This window comes from Gracilinanus agilis, chromosome 5, assembly GCF_016433145.1.
Source record: "Gracilinanus agilis isolate LMUSP501 chromosome 5, AgileGrace, whole genome shotgun sequence".
Classification (NCBI taxonomy): Eukaryota; Metazoa; Chordata; class Mammalia; order Didelphimorphia; family Didelphidae; genus Gracilinanus; species Gracilinanus agilis.
Window position 1 is genome coordinate 229,522,932 of NC_058134.1, and position 21,760 is coordinate 229,544,691.

The 21,760-nt window shown below is 37.5% G+C and overlaps 1 protein-coding gene across 1 annotated transcript in view; it reads left to right on the forward strand.

Moving 5' to 3' along the window:
- The window catches only part of LOC123250118 (sodium-coupled monocarboxylate transporter 1-like), a 190,429-nt gene that overhangs the window by 113,650 nt on the left and 55,019 nt on the right, over positions 1-21,760 (forward strand). The window contains exons 6-8 of the mRNA XM_044679154.1: positions 4,984-5,074; positions 6,852-6,940; positions 13,366-13,478. Coding sequence (XP_044535089.1) covers positions 4,984-5,074; positions 6,852-6,940; positions 13,366-13,478 — 293 coding nt within the window. The remainder of the gene's footprint in view (positions 1-4,983; positions 5,075-6,851; positions 6,941-13,365; positions 13,479-21,760) is intronic.

Sequence of the window (21,760 nt, forward strand, 5' to 3'; positions counted from 1 at the left end):
TGTTCTATGAATCCTTTCAATGTCTATATTGCCCTCTTGTTGTATGACTTCAGGGCAATTTTGCTGAATTATTTCTGTTAGTATAGAGTCCAGGTTTTTATTAATTTCTGGTTTTTCTGGAAGACCAATTATTCTCAAATTGTCTCTTCTAGACCGGTTTTCTTGGTCTGTCACTCTCTCATTGAGATATTTCATGTTTCCTTCTATTTTTTCAGTCTTTTGGCTTTGTTTTATTTGTTCTTGTTGTCTTGAGAGATCATTAGTTTCTACTTGCTCAATTCTAGCCTTTAGGGATTGATTTTCGGCCATAATCCTCTGGTAATCGGCCATAATCTTTTGGTTTTCGGCCATAATCTTCTTGTTTTCGGCCATAATCTTCTGGTATTCCTTTTCAATCTGGTCATTTCTTGTGTTCAATTTGCTTATCAGTTCATTTGGTTTCTGAGCCTCGCTTTCCAGTTGCAAGATTCTACCTTTTAAGCTGTTATTTTCTTGCCAGATCTCTTCCATTTTCCTCAGAATCTCAGATTTGAACTCTTCCATAGGTTGTGAGGAGTTTTCCTTATTTGGGGAGGGTCTGGATGGTTGTTTGTTCTCCTCCTCTGTTTGCTCGGTTGTCTGGATTTTCTCTGTGTAGAAGCTGTCGAGTGTTAAAGACTTCTTTTTTTTGTTATTATTCTTTCTCTTCTGAATTTCCTGTAACTGGTTAGCCATCATTAGCCCAGCAGCTTCTCAGGTTTATCCTCGCTCTCAGTGTCTGTCTGAGATCTATTGGCTCCTGAGGACTGAGTTCTAGTTTTTTCCAAGGTCAAGCCCCCTGGTGGATTCCCTTGCTTGAACCTCTGCAGGAGGTTTCTTTACAAGTCTCAGGGAGCTACTTCCACAGTCGTATACCCGTCTGCACTGGTTCCCCACTTAGGCTTTAGTTCCTGGTTGTGTTTGCCTCCACCCACGCCTCTGCTCAGCCGGCTCCCACGCCTCTGCTCAGCCGTCGCTCCGCTCCCAGCGTCCGCTCCCGCGCGCGCGCGCTCAGATTTTGCGTGCGTTCTTGACTTAATGGGGTCCTAAGTCTTGCTGCTCTCAGGAACAGGTCCCGGAGCTGCTGATGACTCGATGGGTGCCCCAAACTTGCTCTATTTCTTTTTAGCTGGGTTCAGAGCTATAGGTGAGTGTGGAGGGGGTGGGAGTGGGGCGGTTGCTCAGCTCGCGCTTGAGTGAGAGCCCTTTTTAGCTTGGAAATGTCTCGATTCCACGTACCTTCCACGCTGTGCCCTGTTGTGGGGTTCCTCCGTTCGTCTGGACTTGTTTTTATGTCCCCTTGAGGAGTTTTGTGTGTTTCGGTCAGGAGATGTTTAGAGCTGCTTCTTACTCTGCCGCCATCTTAACCCGGAACTCTATTTAAGATTTTTGCATCTATGTTCATTAGGGAGATTGGTCTATAGTTTTCTTTCTGTTTTTGATCTCCCTGGCTTTGGAATCAGTACTATATTTGTGTCACAAAAGGAATTTGGTAGGACTCCTTCTTTGCTTATCATATCAAATAATTTGTATAGTATTGGGATTAGTTGCTCTTTGAATGTCTGATAGAATTCACTTGTGAATCCATCAGGCCCTGGCAATTTTTTCTTAGGGAGTTTTTGATGGCTTGTTCAATTTCTTTTTCTGATATGGGATTATTTAGGTATTCTATTTCTTCTGCTGTTAATCTAGGCAATTTATATTTTTGTAAATATTCATCCATATCTCCTAAATTGTTATATTTATTGCCATATAATTGGGCAAAATAATTTTTAATGATTGCCTTAATTTCCCCTTCATTAGAGGTGAGGTCTCCCTTTTCATCTTTGATACTGTCAATTTGGTTTTCTTCTTTCCTTTTTTTATTAGATTGACCAGTACTTTGTCTATTTTATCTGTTTTTTAAAAATACCAGGTTCTAGTCTTATTTATTAATTCAATAGTTCTTTTACTTTCGATTTTATTAATTTCTCCCTTGCTTTTTAGTATTTCTAATTTAGTTTTCATCTGGGGATTTTTAATTTGTTCACTTTCTAATTTTTTGAGTTGCATGCCCAATTCATTAATCTCTGCTCTCCTTAATTTGTTAATATATGCACTCAAGGATATAAATTTCCCTCTGAGTACTGCCTTGGCTGCATCCCAAAGAGTTTGGTAGGATGTCTCATCTTTGTCATTCTCTTCAATGAAATTGTTGATTGTTTCTATGATTTCTTCTTTGACTAATTGGTTTTGGAGAATCATATTATTTAATTTGCAAATAGTTTTTGATTTGCCTGTCCAGGTGCCCTTACTAATTATTATTTTTATTGCATTATGATTTGAGAAGGTTACATTTATTATTTCTGCTCTTTAGCATTTGTTTGCCATGTTTCTATGCCCTATTACATGGTCAATCTTTGTGAATGTACCATGTGCAGCTAAAAAGAAGGTGTATTCCTTTTTGTTTCTATTTATTTTTCTCCACATATCAATTAAATCTAATTTTTCTAGGACTTCATTCACCTCTTTTATCTCTTTCTTATTTATTTTTTTGGTTTGATTTATCTAGATGTGAAAGACGAATATTTAGATCTCCCACTATTATGGTTTTACTATCTATTTCCTTCTTGAGCTCTGCCAGTTTCTCCTTTATGAATTTAGATGCTATGCCACTTGGTGCATACATATTGAGCAGTGTTATTTCCTCATTGTTTATACTGCCTTTAATCAGGAGGTAATGACCTTCCCTGTCTTTTTAAATCATATCTATTTTTACTTTGGCTTTGTCAGAAATCACAATTGCCACTCCTGCCTTCTTTTTCTCATTTGAGGCCCAAAGGATTTTGCTCAAGCTCTTTATCTTAAACCTGTGTATGTCCTCCTGCCTCATATGTGTTTCTTGTAGACAACATATGGTAGGATTTTGGTTTCTAATTCATTCTGCTATTTCCTTCCTTTTTATGGGCGAGTATATCCCATTCACATTCAGAGTTATAATTGTCAGTTGTGCATTTGCTGTCATTTTCATATCCTCCCCTATTCCTACCCCTTCTTCTTAAACTATTTCCTTTAAAACCAGTGATTTGCTTTAAGCCAGTATCCCTTATCCCCTCCCTTGATTAACTTCCCTTTCTACCCCCTCCCTTATTATTCCCCTCTTTTTATTTTAAAGGCCTAATAAATTCCCTCCCCCTTCTTCTCCCCTCCCTTTTTTGACCTCCCCACTTCCCTGCTCCCCTTGGTTTATCCCTTCTGACTTTCTCAGTAGGGTTAGATAGAGTTTTATATCCCAATGGATAATATAGCTACTCTTCCCTCTCCGGGTTGATTACACTGAGAGTAAGGTTTAAATATTACCTCTTTATGCTCTCTTCCTCTCCTTATAATAGTATTTGTCCCCTCCCCTTCCCATGCCCTCTTTGTGTGTAATAGAATATCCTATTTTTCTCATTCTTTTAAGTTTCTCTTGATGTCCCCTGCTATTCACCCCCTTCTTTTCCACCCCCCATATTATCTTAGACCATTTAGTATTCCACCCTCTCCCTATGAATTATTCTTCTGATTACTATAATAGTGGATACTATAATAGTGAATAGAGTTCCCTACAGAGAATTATACATAGCATTTCTCCACATAGGAATACAGATAATTAGATCTTACTGAGGCCCTTAAAAAGGCAAATTTAAAAATTATGAGTTTTCTTTCCCCTCTATTTCTTATTTACCTTTTCATGTTTCTCTTGATTTTTGTAGTTGGATATCAAAGTTTCCATTTAGTCCTGGTCTTTTCTGTGCAAATACTTGGAAATCTTCAATTTTGTTGAATGCCCATACTTTTCCCCTGGAAGTATATAGTCAGTTTCGATGGGTAGTTGATCCGTGGCTGAAGGCCCAGCTCTCTTGCCTTTCTTAATATCATATTCCAAGCCTTGCAGTCTTTTAGCATGGAGGCTGCCAGATCCTGTGTGATCCTGATTGGTGCTCCTTGATATTTGAATTGTCTCTTTCTGGCTTGCTTGTAGGATTTTTTCTTTTATTTGAAAACTCTTGAATTTGGCTATTATATTCCCTGGCGTTGTCCTTTCTGGGTCTAGTGTAGACGGTGATCTATAGATCCTTTCAATGTCTATATTGCCCTCTTGTTGTAAAACTTCAGGACAATTTTGCTGCATAATTTCTTTTAGTATGGAGTCCAAGTTTCTATTAATTTCTGCTTTTTCTGGAAGACCAATGATTCTCAAATTGTCTCTTCTAGACCATTTTTCTTGGTCTGCCACTTTCTCATTGAGATATTTCATGTTTCCTTCTATTTTATCCATCCTTTGACTTTGTTTTATTTGTTCTTGTTATCTTGAGAGATCATTAGCTTCTAATTGCTCTATTCTAGCCTTTAGGGACTGGTTTTCGCCTATAATCTTTTGGTTTTCAGCTATGATCTTTTGGTTTTCCTTTTCAATCTGGTCATTTCTGGTGTTCAATTTGCTTTTCAGTTCATTTGATTTCTTAGCCTCACTTTTCAATTGCAAAATTCTGCCTTTTAAACTGTTATTTTTTTGCCTGATTTCCTTTTGAGCTATTTCCCATTTCTCTAGCCAAATACTTTCCAACTTTTTCATCATCTCATATTTGAATTCTTCAAGAGCTTGTGACCACTTTTTATTATTTTGGGAGGGTCCGGATGCTTGTTTGTTCTCCTCTTCTGTTTGCTCGGTTGTCTGGAATTTCTCTGTGTAAAAGTTGTCGAGTGTTAAAGATTTCTTCTTGTTGTTGTTAATCTTTCTCTTTTGGCCTTCCTGATTCTGGGTTGCCTTTGTTAACCCAGCCCATTCTCAGGTTTATCTTCATGCTGACTCGGGTCTTGTTTTTCTCAAGGTCAAGCCCCCTGGTGGACCCCCTTGCTTGATCCTCTGCTGGAGGCTCCTTTACAAGTCTCAGGGTGCTGCTTCCACAGTCGTATACCCGTCTGCACTGGTTCCCCACTCAGGGTTTCAGAGCCTTCGCTCACGGGAGCCTGTGTCCACCTCCGCTCATGCCTGCGTTCATGCCTGCACTCTTTGTCCACGCTCAAAGTCCATGCGCGTTATTTAGCCTTTTGGGGTCCTAAGTCTTGCTGCTCTCAGGAACAGGCCCTGGAGCTGCCAATGACTCCATGGGTGCCCCAAACTTGCTCTATTTCTCTTGAGCTGGCTTTGGTGTTGTAGGTGGTGTGGTGTGTGTGTGTGTGGGGGGGGTTGCTCAGCCCGTGATTTAGTGAGAGCTGTTTCACCCCTTTATAGCACGGAAATGCCCCGATTCCACATACCTTCCACACTGTGCCCTGTTGTGGGGTCCCTCCGTTCGTCTGGATTTGTTTTTATGTTCCCTTGCGGAGTCCTGTATGCTTCAGTTAGGAGAGGTTAAGCACTGCGTTTTACTCTGCAGCCATCTTAACCAGGAAGTCCATTCAATAAATTTTGATGAAGTCCTTGCTATGTCCTGGGCAGTGTGCTCTGTGTGGGAGATACAAGGACAAAGAATAAAACAATTCCTACAACCCATGAGCTTCTGTTCTAATAGCGACATGTGTGTATATATATATACATGGCACATATGTATATATATATATGTATATATGTATACATCTATATGTATATGTATATGTATCATAAATATAAAGTGAATAAATGACATATTTTGTTGTTGTTCTGTCATAGCTGACTTTGCATCACCCCATTTGAGTTTTTCTCAGCAAACATATTGAAGTGGTTTACTGTTTCCTTCTACAGCTCATTTTCCAGATGAAAAAACCAAGGCAAACTGTTAAATAACTTGCCCAGAGTCCCAAACTAAGTGTCCAAGGCTTGATTTGAAGTTGTTTTCCTCACTCCCAGCTTGGTATTCTATTTAACCACAATAAATATAGAGACAGAATAGTTAACTACAAGGTAGTTTGGGAGGGAGGGACAGATGGGGATCTGGAAAGGCTTAATCCCAAAGATGAGGGTTGAATTGCATCTTCAAGGAAGAGAAGAGCTCTATGAGGTAGAGGTGAGGAGGCAGTGCATTTGAGAATGGGGGCAACCAGGAAAAAAAGCTAGAGAAGACTGGAGAAAGAGTGTCTTCTATGAGGAAGATGAGTTTGGCTGGAAAGCAGAGTAGGAGAATGAGGCTGACAACATGAGTTGGCGCCAGGTTGTGTAGGTCTTTAAAAGTTAGCCAGAGAAGTTCATATTTGCTTCTAGAGGCAATAGGGAACCCCTGCAGGTGGTTGAAAAGAGGATTTACAGAGTGAGATGTTAGATTAAGGAAAATCACTTAAGTAGCCATCTTAGGAGAGACTGGAATGGGGAGAGGCTTGAGGCAGAGAGAGCAATGAGGAGGAGGTCATCCAGAAATCTGGGCAAGAGGTAATATGGCCCTAGGAGGGCTTCTAAGCAAAGTAGAGGTGGAATGAGGGAAGCGTTGAAAAGCCAAGAATATTGCCAAGATTACAGCTCGCCCCATGAGACTGGAAAGATGGTGGTACCTTCGACAGAAATAAGAAGGGGGTGGGTTTGGGAGGAAAAGGTTCTACCTTAGACATGTTGAGTTTGGGATATGGAGGCATAGAGGAGAGGTCAGGGCTAGAGAGTAGGATGTTCACATCATCTGTGTAGAGATGTCAAAGATCTGCAGCTTACCAGATCACCAAGTGAGCAAACAGAGCAGAGAGCTTTGGGGAATCCTTCCCCTTCCTCCCAGTTAAGACAGAGAGAAGCTTGTTAGGTTGGTAAATAAGCAGAGGAGACTGAGAAGGGGCAGTCAGGTAGTAATATTTGCAACTCTGACTATACGACATTAAAAAGCAATTAATTTTGTCCTTTAATTTTCTAGCTCATGCCATATCTAGCACTGGATATTCTAGGTACCCATCGAGGACTTCCAGGACTTTTTGTGTCAGCTGCTTATAGTGGAACATTGAGGTAGGAATGAAATTTTTGTAGTATCTTTCAGGAACCTTCAAATTTTATTCTTGTTAAATGTTGACAGTGGTCAGATGGTATAGTTATATAACTAATTAATTCTTTTAAATGTGACTATAGTTTCATAACATTTTAGAATTTGAAGAAATATTAGAAATACCTACTCTCTTCAGAATGTATCCATGGGTGGTACTAGTAACTCCCATTTGTATCACACTTTAACATTTGCAAATTACTTTTCTCACAATAACCTCCCAAGGTAGAGATTTTAAATATGCACATTTTACAAATGTGCAAAACTGCCCCTCAAACAGGTTAAGTGACTTATTTTTTTCTTTGAAATTTTTTGTTTAATTAATTAATTTAGAATTTTTTTTTCATGATTCATGTTCTTTCCTTCTCCTCCTTCCACCCCCTCCCATAGTTGATGAACAATTCCACTGGGTTTTATATGTATCATTGATCAAGACCTGTTTTCATATTATTAATATTTGCATTAGGGTGGTTGCTTAGAGTCTATATCCCTAATAATATCCCCATTATCCCATTTGATCAAGCAGTTGCTTTTCTTCTGTGTTTCTACTCCCACAGTTCTTTCTTTGAATGTGGATAGTGTTCTTTCTCATAAGTCCCTCAGAATTTTCCTGGATCATTGCATTGCTGCTAGTAGAGCAGTCCATTACATTCGATTGTACCTAAGTGACTTGTTCTTGGTCACACTGTATCAAAGGCAAGACTTAAAGACATGTTTTTGCACTTTCCTCACCACAACACCTGGTACCTTTTAAATTCTCTGGTCCAGTGTTCTTTGTGGTGGCAAAAAAAATGGAAAATGAGGGGATGCCCTTCAATTGGGGAATGGCTGAACATTATGTGGTATCTGTTGGTTATGGAATACTGTTGTGATCAAAGGAAAAATGAACTGGAGGAATTCCATGTGAACTGGAACAACCTCCAGGAACTGGTGCAGAGTGAAAGGAGCAGAAACGAATATATTGTGGCAAAATTAAATAATGGACTTCTCTACTAGCAGCAATGCAAGGATCCAGGACAATTCTGAGGGACTTATGAGAAGAACACTATCCACATCCAGAGAAAGAATTGTGGGAGCAGAAACACAGAAGAAAAACAACTGCTTGATCACATGGGTTGATGGGGATATGATCAGGGATGTAGACTCTAAGCAATCACCCTAATGCAAATATCAATAATATGGAAATATGTCTTGATCAATGACACATGTAAAACCCAGTGTAATTGAATGTTGGCTATGGGAGGGAGGTGAGAAGAGGAAAGGGAAAGAACATGAATCTTGTAACCATGGAAAAATCTTCAAAATTAATTAATTAATTAATTAATTAAAAAATAAATTCTCTGGGCCACAATTTCCTCTTCTATAGGAGTGGAGTTATGTTAGATGATCTTTACTTCTGCTCTTCATTTTAGCCCAGTGGTTCTAGTATTTCACAGGCTAGGCTTGAAGACTGGTGACAGTTAAAGGTAAAGGGAAGGACAAGATCACCAAGAGGGAGATAGAGAGGAAGAAATGAGAAGGGAACAGAGGGCAACCATGTGTTAGGGAAATGAAGGAAAGGGATAAAGTTGACTTACTCCCCTCTTGGATTCTGCCTTTGAGGCTCTCATCTTCACCGGGACCTTACTGTCAGTTTTGTCATTTCCTATCCTTTCTTCCCAGCCCTCCCATGAGCTAATAAAGGAACAAGCCAATCAACACTCCCACTTCCCCCTGAAATCTCTTTACCCCTAACCCCCCTCATCCACTCTTTTGTCATTCCCAAGCTTCTTGAATGAGCAGTAGTCTGCATTCATTGTCACTAAGAAACTTCATGATGGTGATGGTGATGGTGCTAACCATAATAGCTAGCATTTATATGGCACCTAGTATATGCCAGGCACTGTGCTAAGCATGTTACAGACATGATCTCCTTTGAACTTCACAGTGACAGCTTGCCGAGAACTTTCCTCACAAAAATTCATATTTTGTAGCTAGTATGAGTATTATTTTCCTGTTTTACATAGGAGAAAACTATGTTTTGATAGTCTGAACTCACATCTTCTTGACTGAGGCCATTCTTTCTTTTTCTTTCTTTTTTTTTAATCCTTCCCTTCTGTTTTTGTATCAATTCTAAGACAGTAGATTGGCAAGGGCTAGGCAATCAGGGCTAAGTGATGACTATTTGGTAGTTTTAGCAATTAGTCAGTAATAATTGCTAAAACTATCAAATTGTCATCAAGTTCTTGCAGTCATAGATATGTCAGTAGAATTTAACACTATTAATCTCTTTATCTTTTTCTTCAAAGGAGTCCCAAAAGCCTTAACTTAAAAAGTAACATTTTAAACTATTAAAGTGACATCCCAGCAAAGTTACATAATTTTCCATATGGATTTACTTGTTAATTAATTATAACAAATATATAATAACTACAGCTTATATTGAACTCCTCGCTTGAAGAATAGATTCTTAATGTAAACTACAAGTTAAAAACAAGAAACAAGAAATTAATGAACCTAGAATTCTGGACACTGAAATTCGGACCAGTGACTTTTGAGGATACTGAGAGTAACAATAATGATAAAGATGCAGATAGGCCCTCAAGGATGAAATCCATCAACAAAGCTTAATAATAGTCATCCTTTAGATTCCCTATTAAGACTCGAGGTTTCTCCAAACAAACTCTTGTTAATTTTAAGTCCAAAGTTTTTCCTCTGAGTTGCTATAATTTATCATTTTATATGTGACCCAGCACAGGGTTTCTCATACTACTATTAACTTGAGCTCCAGTATTTACTATAACCTTTGAAATTCCTCCTGAAAGCAATTTGACTTCTTTCATCTCTGCTGTTATACATCTCAGAAAAAAGAGGAAATAATTCTATTATTACTTTTGCTATAGTCATGTAAGAGAAGACCTATTCCAGCATTATCTTAGGGATTGGAAACATCTGGAAAAATTTATTTGTGCTGGTCAGTGTTTTTTCTCTTTTCCCTCAGACTTGCTTGACTCTTATGGAATGGCTTATCTGATTCCAACTGTGACCATAAAAATCATACAAAGCATTTGAATGGTGTCATATTTAGAATAGTTATTCCTAACCTAAGGATCACTCACTGCTGAAGTTATCACCTGAACTTGAGGGATTGGCACAAAATACAGCAGTCACTAATTTACATACATCTAGTACTAGCTTCAGGATGAATTCTTGCTCATAGAGTTATGGAAATTAAACCTATGATATAATTAATCAGTTATATTGATCAAATATGTATATATGTATATATATGTATATATATAGTTATCATTAATGATATTGGAGCATTATAGCATCTATTGAATGATATCTTACTAATAGCAAAACACACATGTAACAAAAGGAACTTCTTCCTGGTGGGACCCATCCACCTGGTTTTCCTGGATAGCATCATGATTTAATAGTGGAGGCCTAATTTAATTTATCCTTAAGTGGGTCCTGATTATTCTATACAATTTTCTAAGTATTAACATGCTTCTAAGTATTACATAGACTTCCTCGGCTATATTCCCAGGCGTGAACTCTTTCAAAATACTCTGAGTCTTTTTGATCTTATCCCACTTCTTGTTGCAATGCCCTCTGCAGGAATACACCTAGACTAGTTCCTCATGACTTTTGTGAGGAATATTTACTGTGTTATTGGGATCCTAACATAATATTGGCTGAATTCTTCTCTTCCACCCCACATGGACTTTGTCCTTTCCTTTAGAGACACTAACAAGGACTGAGTCTGTGGTCTTCCAAGAACAGAGCATCACCCTGTGGATACAGTGCCTTCTGATACTGCATCCACAGATCCTGCACCTACTGGCTCTACACCTTCATCAACCATCAAACATGATTCCACTTTGTTCTGAACAAATGTGTGCCATATGTAATAGATCTAGAAGTAGGGTTGAGGTACCATGGTATAATTCTTTCTATGTCTTCCATAGGAGGTCTATACTAGTTGTCAGGTCTGGATGTATCTTTACTAGCAACCTGTACAGATCCAAAAGAACATACCACCATTCAATCTCATTTTGCTTGCTTCCATTGTTATTTTCAAAGATGTCTATGGTCCTCTTTGTTTGCAGGGCTGTTTTCAATTCTTTTTTTTGGGAATGTTGCAGCAACCTTTATGTGGTTTTTGTCTTTATCAAAATCCTAATTAACTTTTTGGGGTATCTATAATTAACTTGTGTTAGCTTATATCTTTACATCTGTTTTATAAAATATCTAATTCTCTCTTACCCATTATCACTCCCAGCTCCAGATACTCTAGCCCTGGTAGCAGATTTTGTAAGTTACCAGTAAAGCAGAAGGGCTTTGATTGTGAAACACACCCAGGGAAGAGCATTCTGCTGGAGACAAATTTTATTCCCTTTATCAGCTGGGGACATCTGGTGGGATTCTTTATCTTTGGAGCAACACTTTGTGCATACAGTATCAATAAAAAGATGGAGCCACTATAGTAGAACAGGTAGAAGACTGAATGGTGACCTACCTAGAGAATAAACATTTTAGACTGATTAACAGCAATGGAGGATGGAGTAAATTTATTGCCCTGGAAGAAGCAAGGCATTGGCAAGAAGTACCTAGAGACTGTAGTAACTGGGGGGCAGGGATTATATTCCTAGTCACATTATTATGTAATCCTACCAAATATTTTAATTTTTGTTTGCTGTCAATTAAGCCTAAACATTATAGAGATATGTAGTAGTGCTTTGTTAAGTACTAAGAGCCAGCCCAAAGAGTGAACTAAGTCCTTATTCCAAGCCCCAACTAGAATTCCCTGAGCTGGGGCTCTGGACTTCTCCATAGGTTTGAAATTTCAAGGGGGTAAGGGTTGACTTATACCACTATTTGCCCAGGCAGAATCTAAGAATCTGGATATTGACATGGGCATAGGTTACAGAACTTTGGACAGTAGATGTGGGGTGGAAGGTGTGACTTGCTCTTCCCTCTTTGCTACAACTTCTTGCTGGCCCTCCTCTCCTCTTACCTCAGTGCCCCAGATGTTCTTTGCCTATCATTTGGGTGTTTCTTTTCTTGAAAGTTGTTTCACTCTGTCTCCTTGTTGGTTCTTTCACTCCTGTATTCATTTTGTGGCAATATTTTAATCTTGGTTAGAGGATTTTCATGGTGGCACAGAGCTACTCTGGATTACTCCTCCATCTTGGCTCACTGCTTTTTGACTAGTTTTAGACAGAGTAGGGGATTGTGATGGTGCTTGCTGTATTATTTTCCTTGTAGTATTTCTTTCTTCTTGAGACTCCTAGCCTGCTGTCTCCTGCTCCTCCTCACACCACCTAGACTCTCAGTGGATTTCTGCAGTAGCCCTTCTATTTGCAGTGGCAGTGCTTCTTCATAATAAATCAAGTTCCCTTGGTACTTAGGACAATGCCATGAGGAACATAGGATGAATATTACTATGTCATGAAGAAAAATAAGGCACAGGGTTGTGGGTTTTAGGACAAAACTAGAGGCAGAACCCTCACTCTCCTGACTGATGTGTCATTGTTATTTTTTTTTCTTGCTAAAACAAGATATTTATAATCAAAGGTGGGATAAAGCAGTGGCAGATAAAAGACTTAATGAAGGTTTTTCCCCAAAAATATTTTTCCTAGTTTGTTTTAAAATATGGATGCAAATTTAAATCACAAGCAGGGTTCTGCCAACTCTATCTCCAATGTTCCAGAGTTTATGGATGACTTGTCAACTTCCTAAAAGCTTATATAACTAAGACATTTGCCATCACTTAACTAAAGAAAAAATATACATAAGCACGTGTTAAGGTAATTATAGTTTTTAAAAAGATGAAAAAAGCTTTTAAAAGCTATTATTATTATTATTATTATTATTATTTTTATTTTTATTTTTAACAATTAGTTTTGTGTTATTTTTGCCTTTAGCTTTGGTGTAGTAGATAAATAACTGGCCTTGAAGCCAAGAAGGCTTTGTTACATCATGTCTCTACTTTTTATGTATTTGAGTGTATGTGTATATGTTTATACACACATATGTGTGTACATATTCATGCGCCTATACATGTATAAATATATATTCATAGTTTATGCTTTTGTAAACCTGGCAAATCCCTTACTTAATCTCTCAATGCTATAGGCAACACTATAAGACTGTGTGGTAGAAACGGTGCTGATTTGTATTGATAGGAAGAATTCACTCATCTAGGATTTCCCTTTACCACTGAAATCATAGGGTCCAGCCCCTAGGCCTTTCAGATAGCTCATCAGTGGTATTTTATTGCTATTATATGAATATAATGAGAATGGTGATTTTTTTTTTGTTTTGGTATTGTCCTTCCTAGTTATTTCTTTGTGATTTCAGTTAAGATGTCTTAACCATATGTTTTAATGTTTTGTTCCTGCAGCACTGTATCCTCCAGCATCAATGCCTTAGCTGTTGTAACTGTAGAAGATCTTATCAAGCCATATTTAAATGATCCTTCACTAAAGAGTCTTTCTTTAATTTCTAAAGCAATATGTAAGTGCACTTCATATTCTTCACATTATTTCATTGAGAATGGGCATAAAAATAATGGACAGATGGGATCCCTTTTGGACAAAAGTCCAAACACTTAAGTCACAAGTCACACAGATACCTCCAAGGTTAATTGATGTTTCAGCTTTTAATATAGGAACAAGGGATTCTTTTTGCCCCTTTATTTAATTTAATTTGGTTTAGTGGTACTTTTGGTATATAAATTGAAGATATAAGACTACAATATACTATTGGTGTGTCTTTGATTACATAATATGGTGACCTTTTAAGATATTAGTACCCTTCATATTTAATAGAATGCTACCGGCTCCATTAGGCCTGTAATCTAATGAGATTCTAAAAAGGACAGCTGAGGGGGGCATCCCTTTATGGCTTGAAAGAGGTCACATTGGGGACTGATAGACTGAAAAGACATTTACTAAGCACCTACTCTGCCAAACACAAAGAATGTAAGATACAATGGCAAGAGTGAGACAGATACTCTTTTCACTTAGAGTCCAATGAAAGGAGAGCATATATACAGGAATGATGGCCAGGGAAGTAAGTTTTGATCTAGGAAGTGTCTCAAGCATAGAATCTAGAGGTAGAAAGGTATCCATGCTTCTCAGTACTATTGGCTTCATTTTATAGTTCTCAGAGTAAGAGGTAGAAAGTTTGCAAGGGTGTGAAGGATGTTTATCTTAATAGAGTGAATGGTAATCTGTGGAGATGTCTGGGGTGATTGGTATGGAGTATGATCCCGGGCCAGCTAAATCGTGTTGATTAGATGAATTTATATTATCATAGCAGTCAGGAAATCTCAAAGATCCAAAGCTAAATAGATTAATTCCTGCTTCGGGTGAATGGGGAGAAGGTTAGTATCTGATCTGGAGGGTGATTCCAACCCAAGGTGTTCCCAAGAATGACGTAAGATATGTTAAGAGATTAGCAAAACTTAAAGATATTGCAATAATGATGAAGTAAGTGACTAACAGAGTGTTAGACCTGGAGGTAGAGCTTGCAGGACATTTAGGCCCAGTTGTTCTCATTTGAGAGGAAGGAAATGAAGCCCAGATAAGTAATGTAACTCTGGGGAATGATGGCTCAGATCCCAACCTGTCTCATGACCCCTAGGCCAGTGTTCCTTCTACTTTGCCATTCCATACCTGCAAGTATATTGGGGAATGGGAACAGAGCTAAAATGGCAAGAAAAATATAAAACCATCTAATCTCTACCAAATTTCCCTCCTAAAAGATATGATATAATGCCTCAAAATGGATTCTGGAGTAGCATAAGCCACAAAAAACATGGTGAAATAATTTTTCAACTCAAAACAACTTTATAAGGTTGGCACAAACGACCTAGTGGATTGGCTTGGGAATGGAACAAAAAGTAGCATGCCAAGGCAGACCCCCACTACAGCAACACATCTTGGGAGCAGCTGAATCAGCAGCAAAAGCTTCCAGACCTTTCAGTCACAAATGATAAAGAAGGGCTGGAAAAGTCCTTGGAAGGTTATTACAGGGGGTCCTTTACTGGTTCTGGATGCAAGACTTTTGTCATATTGTCAATAGACAGAAACAGCTTGCATTCCTGGGGCTTAGTCCTCAGGGTGAGGAGCAACACTTGCAGTCACAGGAGAGCTGGGGCCCCTGGTCACAGTTCCAAGGCAGAAACAAGTGCTTATGGTTACTCACAGACAAGAGCACAGACAAGAAAAGTATTAAACATACATCATACCACTTTGGAAGAACTGAAAGCATTTAGATCTTTAAAGCCAGCTCTGAATACAGCTGCACAAAGAACCTGAAAGTTGGAACAGTATTCCCTTCATGAAAGTTACAGAGTCCTATAACATTAGCTTTTTTAATAAAAGAAAAATACTGACAAATGAAAAAACAAAATATATGGAAATTCAATATTGAAAATTATTTTAACAATAGGAAAGATGAAAAAAAACACAAATTCCGGAAGATTGTTGGTATTGCTCAATTCTAAGACTTCAAAAAATATGAATTTTTCTCAATCCTAAAAAGAATAAATGGAGAAGCTCAGAAAAGACTTTAAAAATCAAATAGGAGAAATAGAAGAAAAATTGAGAAAAGAAATGAAAGTGATATAGAAACATCATGAAAAAAGTTGATAGTTTAGTAATGCAAGCACAAAAAATATTGAAGAAATTAATATCTTAAAAAACAGAATAGTTCAATTGGTAAAAAGAGACACAAAATCCAATGATGAGAAGAATTTCTTTTTTTTTTAACCCTTGTACTTCGGTGTATTGTCTCATAGGTGGAAGAGTGGTAAGGGTGGGCAATGGGGGTCAAGTGACTTGCCCAGGGTCACACAGCTGGGAAGTGGCTGAGGCCGGGTTTGAACCTAGGACCTCCTGTCTCTAGGCCTGACTCTCACTCCACTGAGCTACCTAGCTGCCCCCGAGAAGAATTTCTTAAAGAGCAGAAATGGCAAAATGGAAAATAATATACAAAAATAATAGACAGAATTGGCCATACTAGAAAAAAGAGGTACAAATATTTACTGAGGAAAAGAACTCTTTACGAAATAGAATTAGTCAAATGGAAAAGATACAAAAGTTCACTTAAGAAATTCATGCCTTAAAAATTAGAACTGGATAAGTGAATTCTAATGCCTCCATGAGACATCAAGAAAGTACCAAATTTCATTTAAAATATGAATGAAATAGAAGAAAATGTGAAAATATTCATTGGGGAAAAATTGACCTGGAAAATAAACCCAGGAGAGGTACTAAGAATTATTGGAATAACTCAACACCATGATGAAAAATAGGGCATATATATCATCTTTCAATAAATTTTCATACTGATGCCAGGCCATAGAGCCTGTTAATGCACACACTGTATGCTTATATTTTCCCATCAATAACTGCAGAAAGAAAGACACTGAATCATAATATGTTAGGCTAGTTCTCTCTGATGATTGCTCATGGCTATAGGAAATGTAACTATTTTGACCAAGAAGGAGCTGTGTTGGGTTCAAGGGAGGTAACAAAAGGCTTTGCTGACATTCTTTAAAAATTTTTTAAATTAACATTTATTTTTTCCTTATTTACATGAAAAAAGAATTTTGAGCATTCATTTTTTAAAGTTTCAGTCAAATTCTCACTCTCTCTTCCTTCACTCTTCCCCTTCATGAGATGGAAAATAATCTGATATAGATTTTACATGTTTAATAGTGTAAAAACATCCTTGCATATTGGTCTATTTTTTTTATCAAGACTTTCAGGTTTTCCAATAATACTTAAATTGTCTCTCCATTTATTTTCCATGTCAGTTTTTTTATGAGATATTTCCTATTTTTCTAGTTTTTCATTCTCATTTTGTTTTATTGTTTCTTGATGTCTCATGAAGTCATAGATTCTATTTGCCCAATTACAATTTTCTAGTTAACCAATATTACTTTTTTAAGTTGTTATTTTCTTTTTTCATTGCTTTCATTTATTTTTCCATTTTTCTTCCACCTATCTTATTTGACTTTTGAATTTCTTTGGGGACTCTTCCAGTACCTAAGACCAATTCCCATTTTTATGTGAAGTTTTGCTTGTGGTTGCTTGGATCTCACCATATCCTCCTGAATCAATGCCTTGATCTTCGTCTTTATAGAAATTTTCTATGCTTAAGTGTTTCTTTTGATCTTTGCTTATTTGCTTCTTTTGTTCATTTTTTTTTTGCCTGTGGACTGTTAGTTCTGAAAACTGAAAACTGCTTATTCTGTCTCCATTGCTGCTGGCTTACAGGACTCAGCCCTGTGAGCTATTTTTGCCTTGGGGTTAGGGGCTTCAGTGCAGGCTCAGAAAGGCCAAGATCTATGGATTTCAGGACCTCACTTCAGGCTGGTGCCAGGGCTTAGGACTTTAAGGTGTGGGTGTGAAGTGTTCTGTTGTTAGTATAAGCAGGGTTTTGGGATTCTGAATTTGGACTATGCCCAGGCTCAGAATCTAGCATAGCAGGTAAGGGGTTGGTCAGCCTGCACTCCTTTGTGCAGTTTTACTTCCAGTTCCCCCTTATTCCATTAAAAATTACTCTCTACCTTTCAAGTTGTTTTCCACAGGAGAGCTCCAACTTTTTGTCTGGTTGCAGGTTTTTGACTCCAGTTATTTTGAAGTGTTTTTAAAACTTTGGTCTGGAAAGATTCTCAGAGTGGTTTCTTCTTTTGCTACTAAGCTGCCATATTGGCACCCCATATCAGTCATTTTTGTAGAAGAGGGTTTGAATAAACAAAAGAAAAGTGAAGGAATGTAGTGAAGTATAATCTGTCTTGATCTGCATTCAGACTCTACCAGTTCTTTTCAGGCAGATGCATTGTTCATAATAAATAATTGAGGATTTTTTTAGATCATTGTATTGGTAGAAAAATCAAAGTTATTCATAAATTTTCATCGTATGATGTCCTTCCTCAAAAGTGCTTTATATATGATCCCTGTCTCCTCTAATCTGTCTTCCTTTTTCCTTCCCTTTTTCCATGTCCATTTTTTCTTTGCTTTAGGGTAATATAGATTTCTATATCTAAGTGTGCATATTATTTTCTCTTTGAGCCAAATCTGATGGAAGTATGGCTCAAGAGTTGCCAGCCTGTCCCCTCGTTTCCCCCTCAGAGCCTTTATTGTATGATAATTCATCCCATTCTATCTCTCCCTTCCCTCTTCTACCAGTTCAGTCTTCTTTCTTTTCCATTAATTTAATTTTTTTAATATTTTCCCATTTCAAATAATTGGATATTCCTCCTAATTGTCCTAATATTGATAAAGACTATGAGAGTTATTTAAATTATCTTCTTATACAAGAATATAACATAGTTTAAAACTAAACTTATTGAATTATTACATTTTCTTTTTCCTATTAACATTGTTGTTCTTCTCTTGAGTCTTCTGTTTGCATGTCAGAGTTTCTATGACATTTTGGTCTTTTCATTAGGAATTCTTGAAAATTCTCAATGTCATTAAGTATCATTTTTTTCCTTGAAGTTTTATAATGACTTTCAATGGTTATGTTTTTTGAAGCTATAGTCCTAGCTCCTTTATGTTCTGGAATATCACATTTTAAGCCGTATAATCTCTAAAGTATAAATTGCTAAATCTTACTTATGAAATTCTTTTTTTAATCATATACTTTTATTATTTTAAAATTTATTTAATTAATTTAGAATATTTTTCCAAGGTTACATGATTCATTTTCTTTCCCTTCCTCTCTCCCTCCTTCGAAAACCAATGAAAAATTACACTGGAGTTTACATGTATCATTGTTCAAAATTTATTTCCATATTATTAATATTTGCAATAGAGTGATTGTTTAAAGTCAACATCCCCAGTTATATTCCCATTGAACCATGTGATCAATCATATGTTTTTCTTCTGCATTTATATTCCCACAGTTTCTCTGGATGTGGATAATGTTCTTTCTCATAAGTCCTTCAGAATTATACTGGATCACTGTATTGCTGCTAGTAGAGAAGTCCATTACATTTGATTGTGCCACAATATATCAGCTTCTGTGTACAATTTTCTCCTGGTTCCGTTCCATTCACTCTGCATCAATTCATGGAGGTCTTTCCATTACTTATGAAATTCTGATTGTGGTACTATGATATTTGAATTGTTTCTTTCTGCCTAGTTGAAGTATTTTTTTCCCTTTTGTCTGAGAGCTCTGGACTTTAGCTATAATATTTCTGTGGTTTTTCCTTGAGTATCTCTTTTAGGAGGTGATTGGTAGACTTTTTAAAGTTTTATTTTATTCTATGATTCTAGTATATCAGGGCAGTTTTCCTTGAAAATTTCTCTTAGTGTGATGTCCAGATTCCCAGATTCTCTTTTTGAGCTCTTGGTTTTCTGGGAGTTCCATAATCCTCATGTTAATTTTTTATGATCTATTTTCCATATTAGTTGTTGGTACAATGGGAAATTTCATTTTTTCTTCTATTTTCCATCCTTTTGGTTCTGTTTTCTCATTCCTTGAAGACTTATGGAGTCATTTTCCACTTGTCTAATTCTAATTTTTAAGGAATTATTATCTTCAGGATGCTTATGTATCTCCTGTTCCATTTCACTAGTTCTGTTTTTTAAAGATTTGTTTTCTTCAGTGAGTTTTTGTATTTACTTTTTTCATTTGGTCAATTCTGTTTTTGTAGGAGTTGTTTTCATTGGCAAAGTTTTAGATATCATTTCCCACTTTTTGTTTCTTTTAACAAGCTGTTGATTCTTTTTTCATGGCTTTCTTCTTTCACTCTTGTTTTTCCCCCTTCCCTCCTAATCTTTCTTCTAACTCTGTTATTTGATTTTAAACAGTCCTTTTTGAGATCTTTCATTAGATCTTTTGAGCCCTGGGATTTACATTTTCCTTTGATGCTTCACATATACCTATGTTGTTAATTCTGTCCTTTTCTATGTTTATATCTTGAAAATGTCCCTTTTGATATAATAACTATGTAGTTAGATTCTTTTTTTGCTTTTAGTTCAATTTTTTAGAATCAATTCATGTTGCATTTTTTTTACCGTATTGTAAAGTTGAACCTTGTTTACAAATTGAAGAAGGTACTTATGCTTTTCTTCCAGGCCCTGGGATCTAGCTCCTGGCTTACACTAGTAGAGGGGTTTCCCCTGTGGCTTGCACTTGTGGGAAGCCTAACTACTACCTTGTAGTGGTGGGAGATTTCACTGTGTGTTTGAATTGTAGCAGAGACTCACATGTAGCAGAGAGCTCCAAGAAATAGCCTTGCTAGCTGGATAGCCCTTAGGGTTGGAGTTTTGCTATTGGATGGCCCTGATGGAGCCTCAAGATTTAAGTAAGTCTGAGGCATTCCTACTGAAGGAATGGTGCTTCACTCAGTCTCATGTGCCCTTGCTGCTGCCTCCATTGGACTCCCCTCCCTTCCACTCCCAGTGAGACAGACCTTTTGTGCTCATCCTTCTGGTTGCTCTGGCCCATTAAGCTGATTCTCTCCTTTAAAATTTAATGTGGGGATTTTGGTTTGTATTCTGGGGAGAGGAACATGGGAAAGCTAAGGAAGGTTCATTCCTCAGCCATTTTGGCACCAGGAGTTTGCTACCACTCTTGTGGTATAGAGATAAAAGACAATTAACTTTTGAAGATACAAGCTACTGGTCCAAGTCAGGCAGGTCCTATCAGACCCTATGATAAAATGGTGTGTTGGCAAAGGTAAAAACTGTTGAAGTGTGGGGAATCACAAGGCCAGAAGTTCTTGTCAACAATTAGTGAAGTTTTGGGATCTTGGTAACTTAGGAAATCACTTAGGAAAGCATAGTTCTATGTGCGATGCCTGTAAAAATCCCCAAACTGATGAGATATAGTTCATTCAAACAATTATTAGTGGTGGAGCTAAGTTGGAGGAGTAACTAGAACAGCAGCTCCGTGTCACCACAAGAATCTTCTCTGACCAAGATTAAAATATTGCCACAAAATGAATACAAGAGTAAAAGAACCAACAAGAAGACAGAGTGAAACAACATTCATGAAAAGAAAAACCAAAAAGGCAACATTTGGGGCACTGGGATGAGAGGAGAGCAGAGTCAGCAAGAGGCTGTAGCAAGGAATGAAGAGCAAGTCAAGAGCAAACCACACACACGTGCTGTTATAGGTTCCAAACATAAGCCCAAACTAACATTCAAATCCTGAGATCCTGTCTAAGCAAATAATGTTCCAAGATAAGCCACACCCCTTGAAATTTCAAACCTATGAAGTCCAGAATCCCAGCCCAGAGCAGTCTGGGATCAAGGGGGCTGATCTGGGTGGGCCCAGAGCAAAGCCACAATCTCTGTCTGGGCTAGGCATGAGAACATAATCCACAGTGGCTGAGTTCTAGAATAGGGCAATCAAGGGTGTGCCTAATTGGATCAAGAACACATTGAGACCAAAACTTGAGCCTAAGCCTGGCACTGGAATTTGATCAGCCTCTGACTGGATCAAGTTCAAAGTGAGATCAAAAAGCTTATACCCTAGTCTGAGGAAAATCTTTAAGCTATTAGCATCTCAAGGGTCAATTGAATTAGCTGGGTGAGGAGCCTCTCACAGCTCTCAGCCCTCAGACCATCTGGTAAACTAGTAACAACCTAGAATTTAAGCTGAGAATAATATCAATGAAGGACTGAAGTTTAAGGGTACCCCAGCTTCTCAGAAAACAGAGCCTAATTATAATTAGATAGGAAAAATGAGTAAACCAAAAAAGCACCTAACTCTAAAGAATTTTTATGGAGAAAAAGAGCAAGGTATGGACACAGAAAGGGACAGTGACA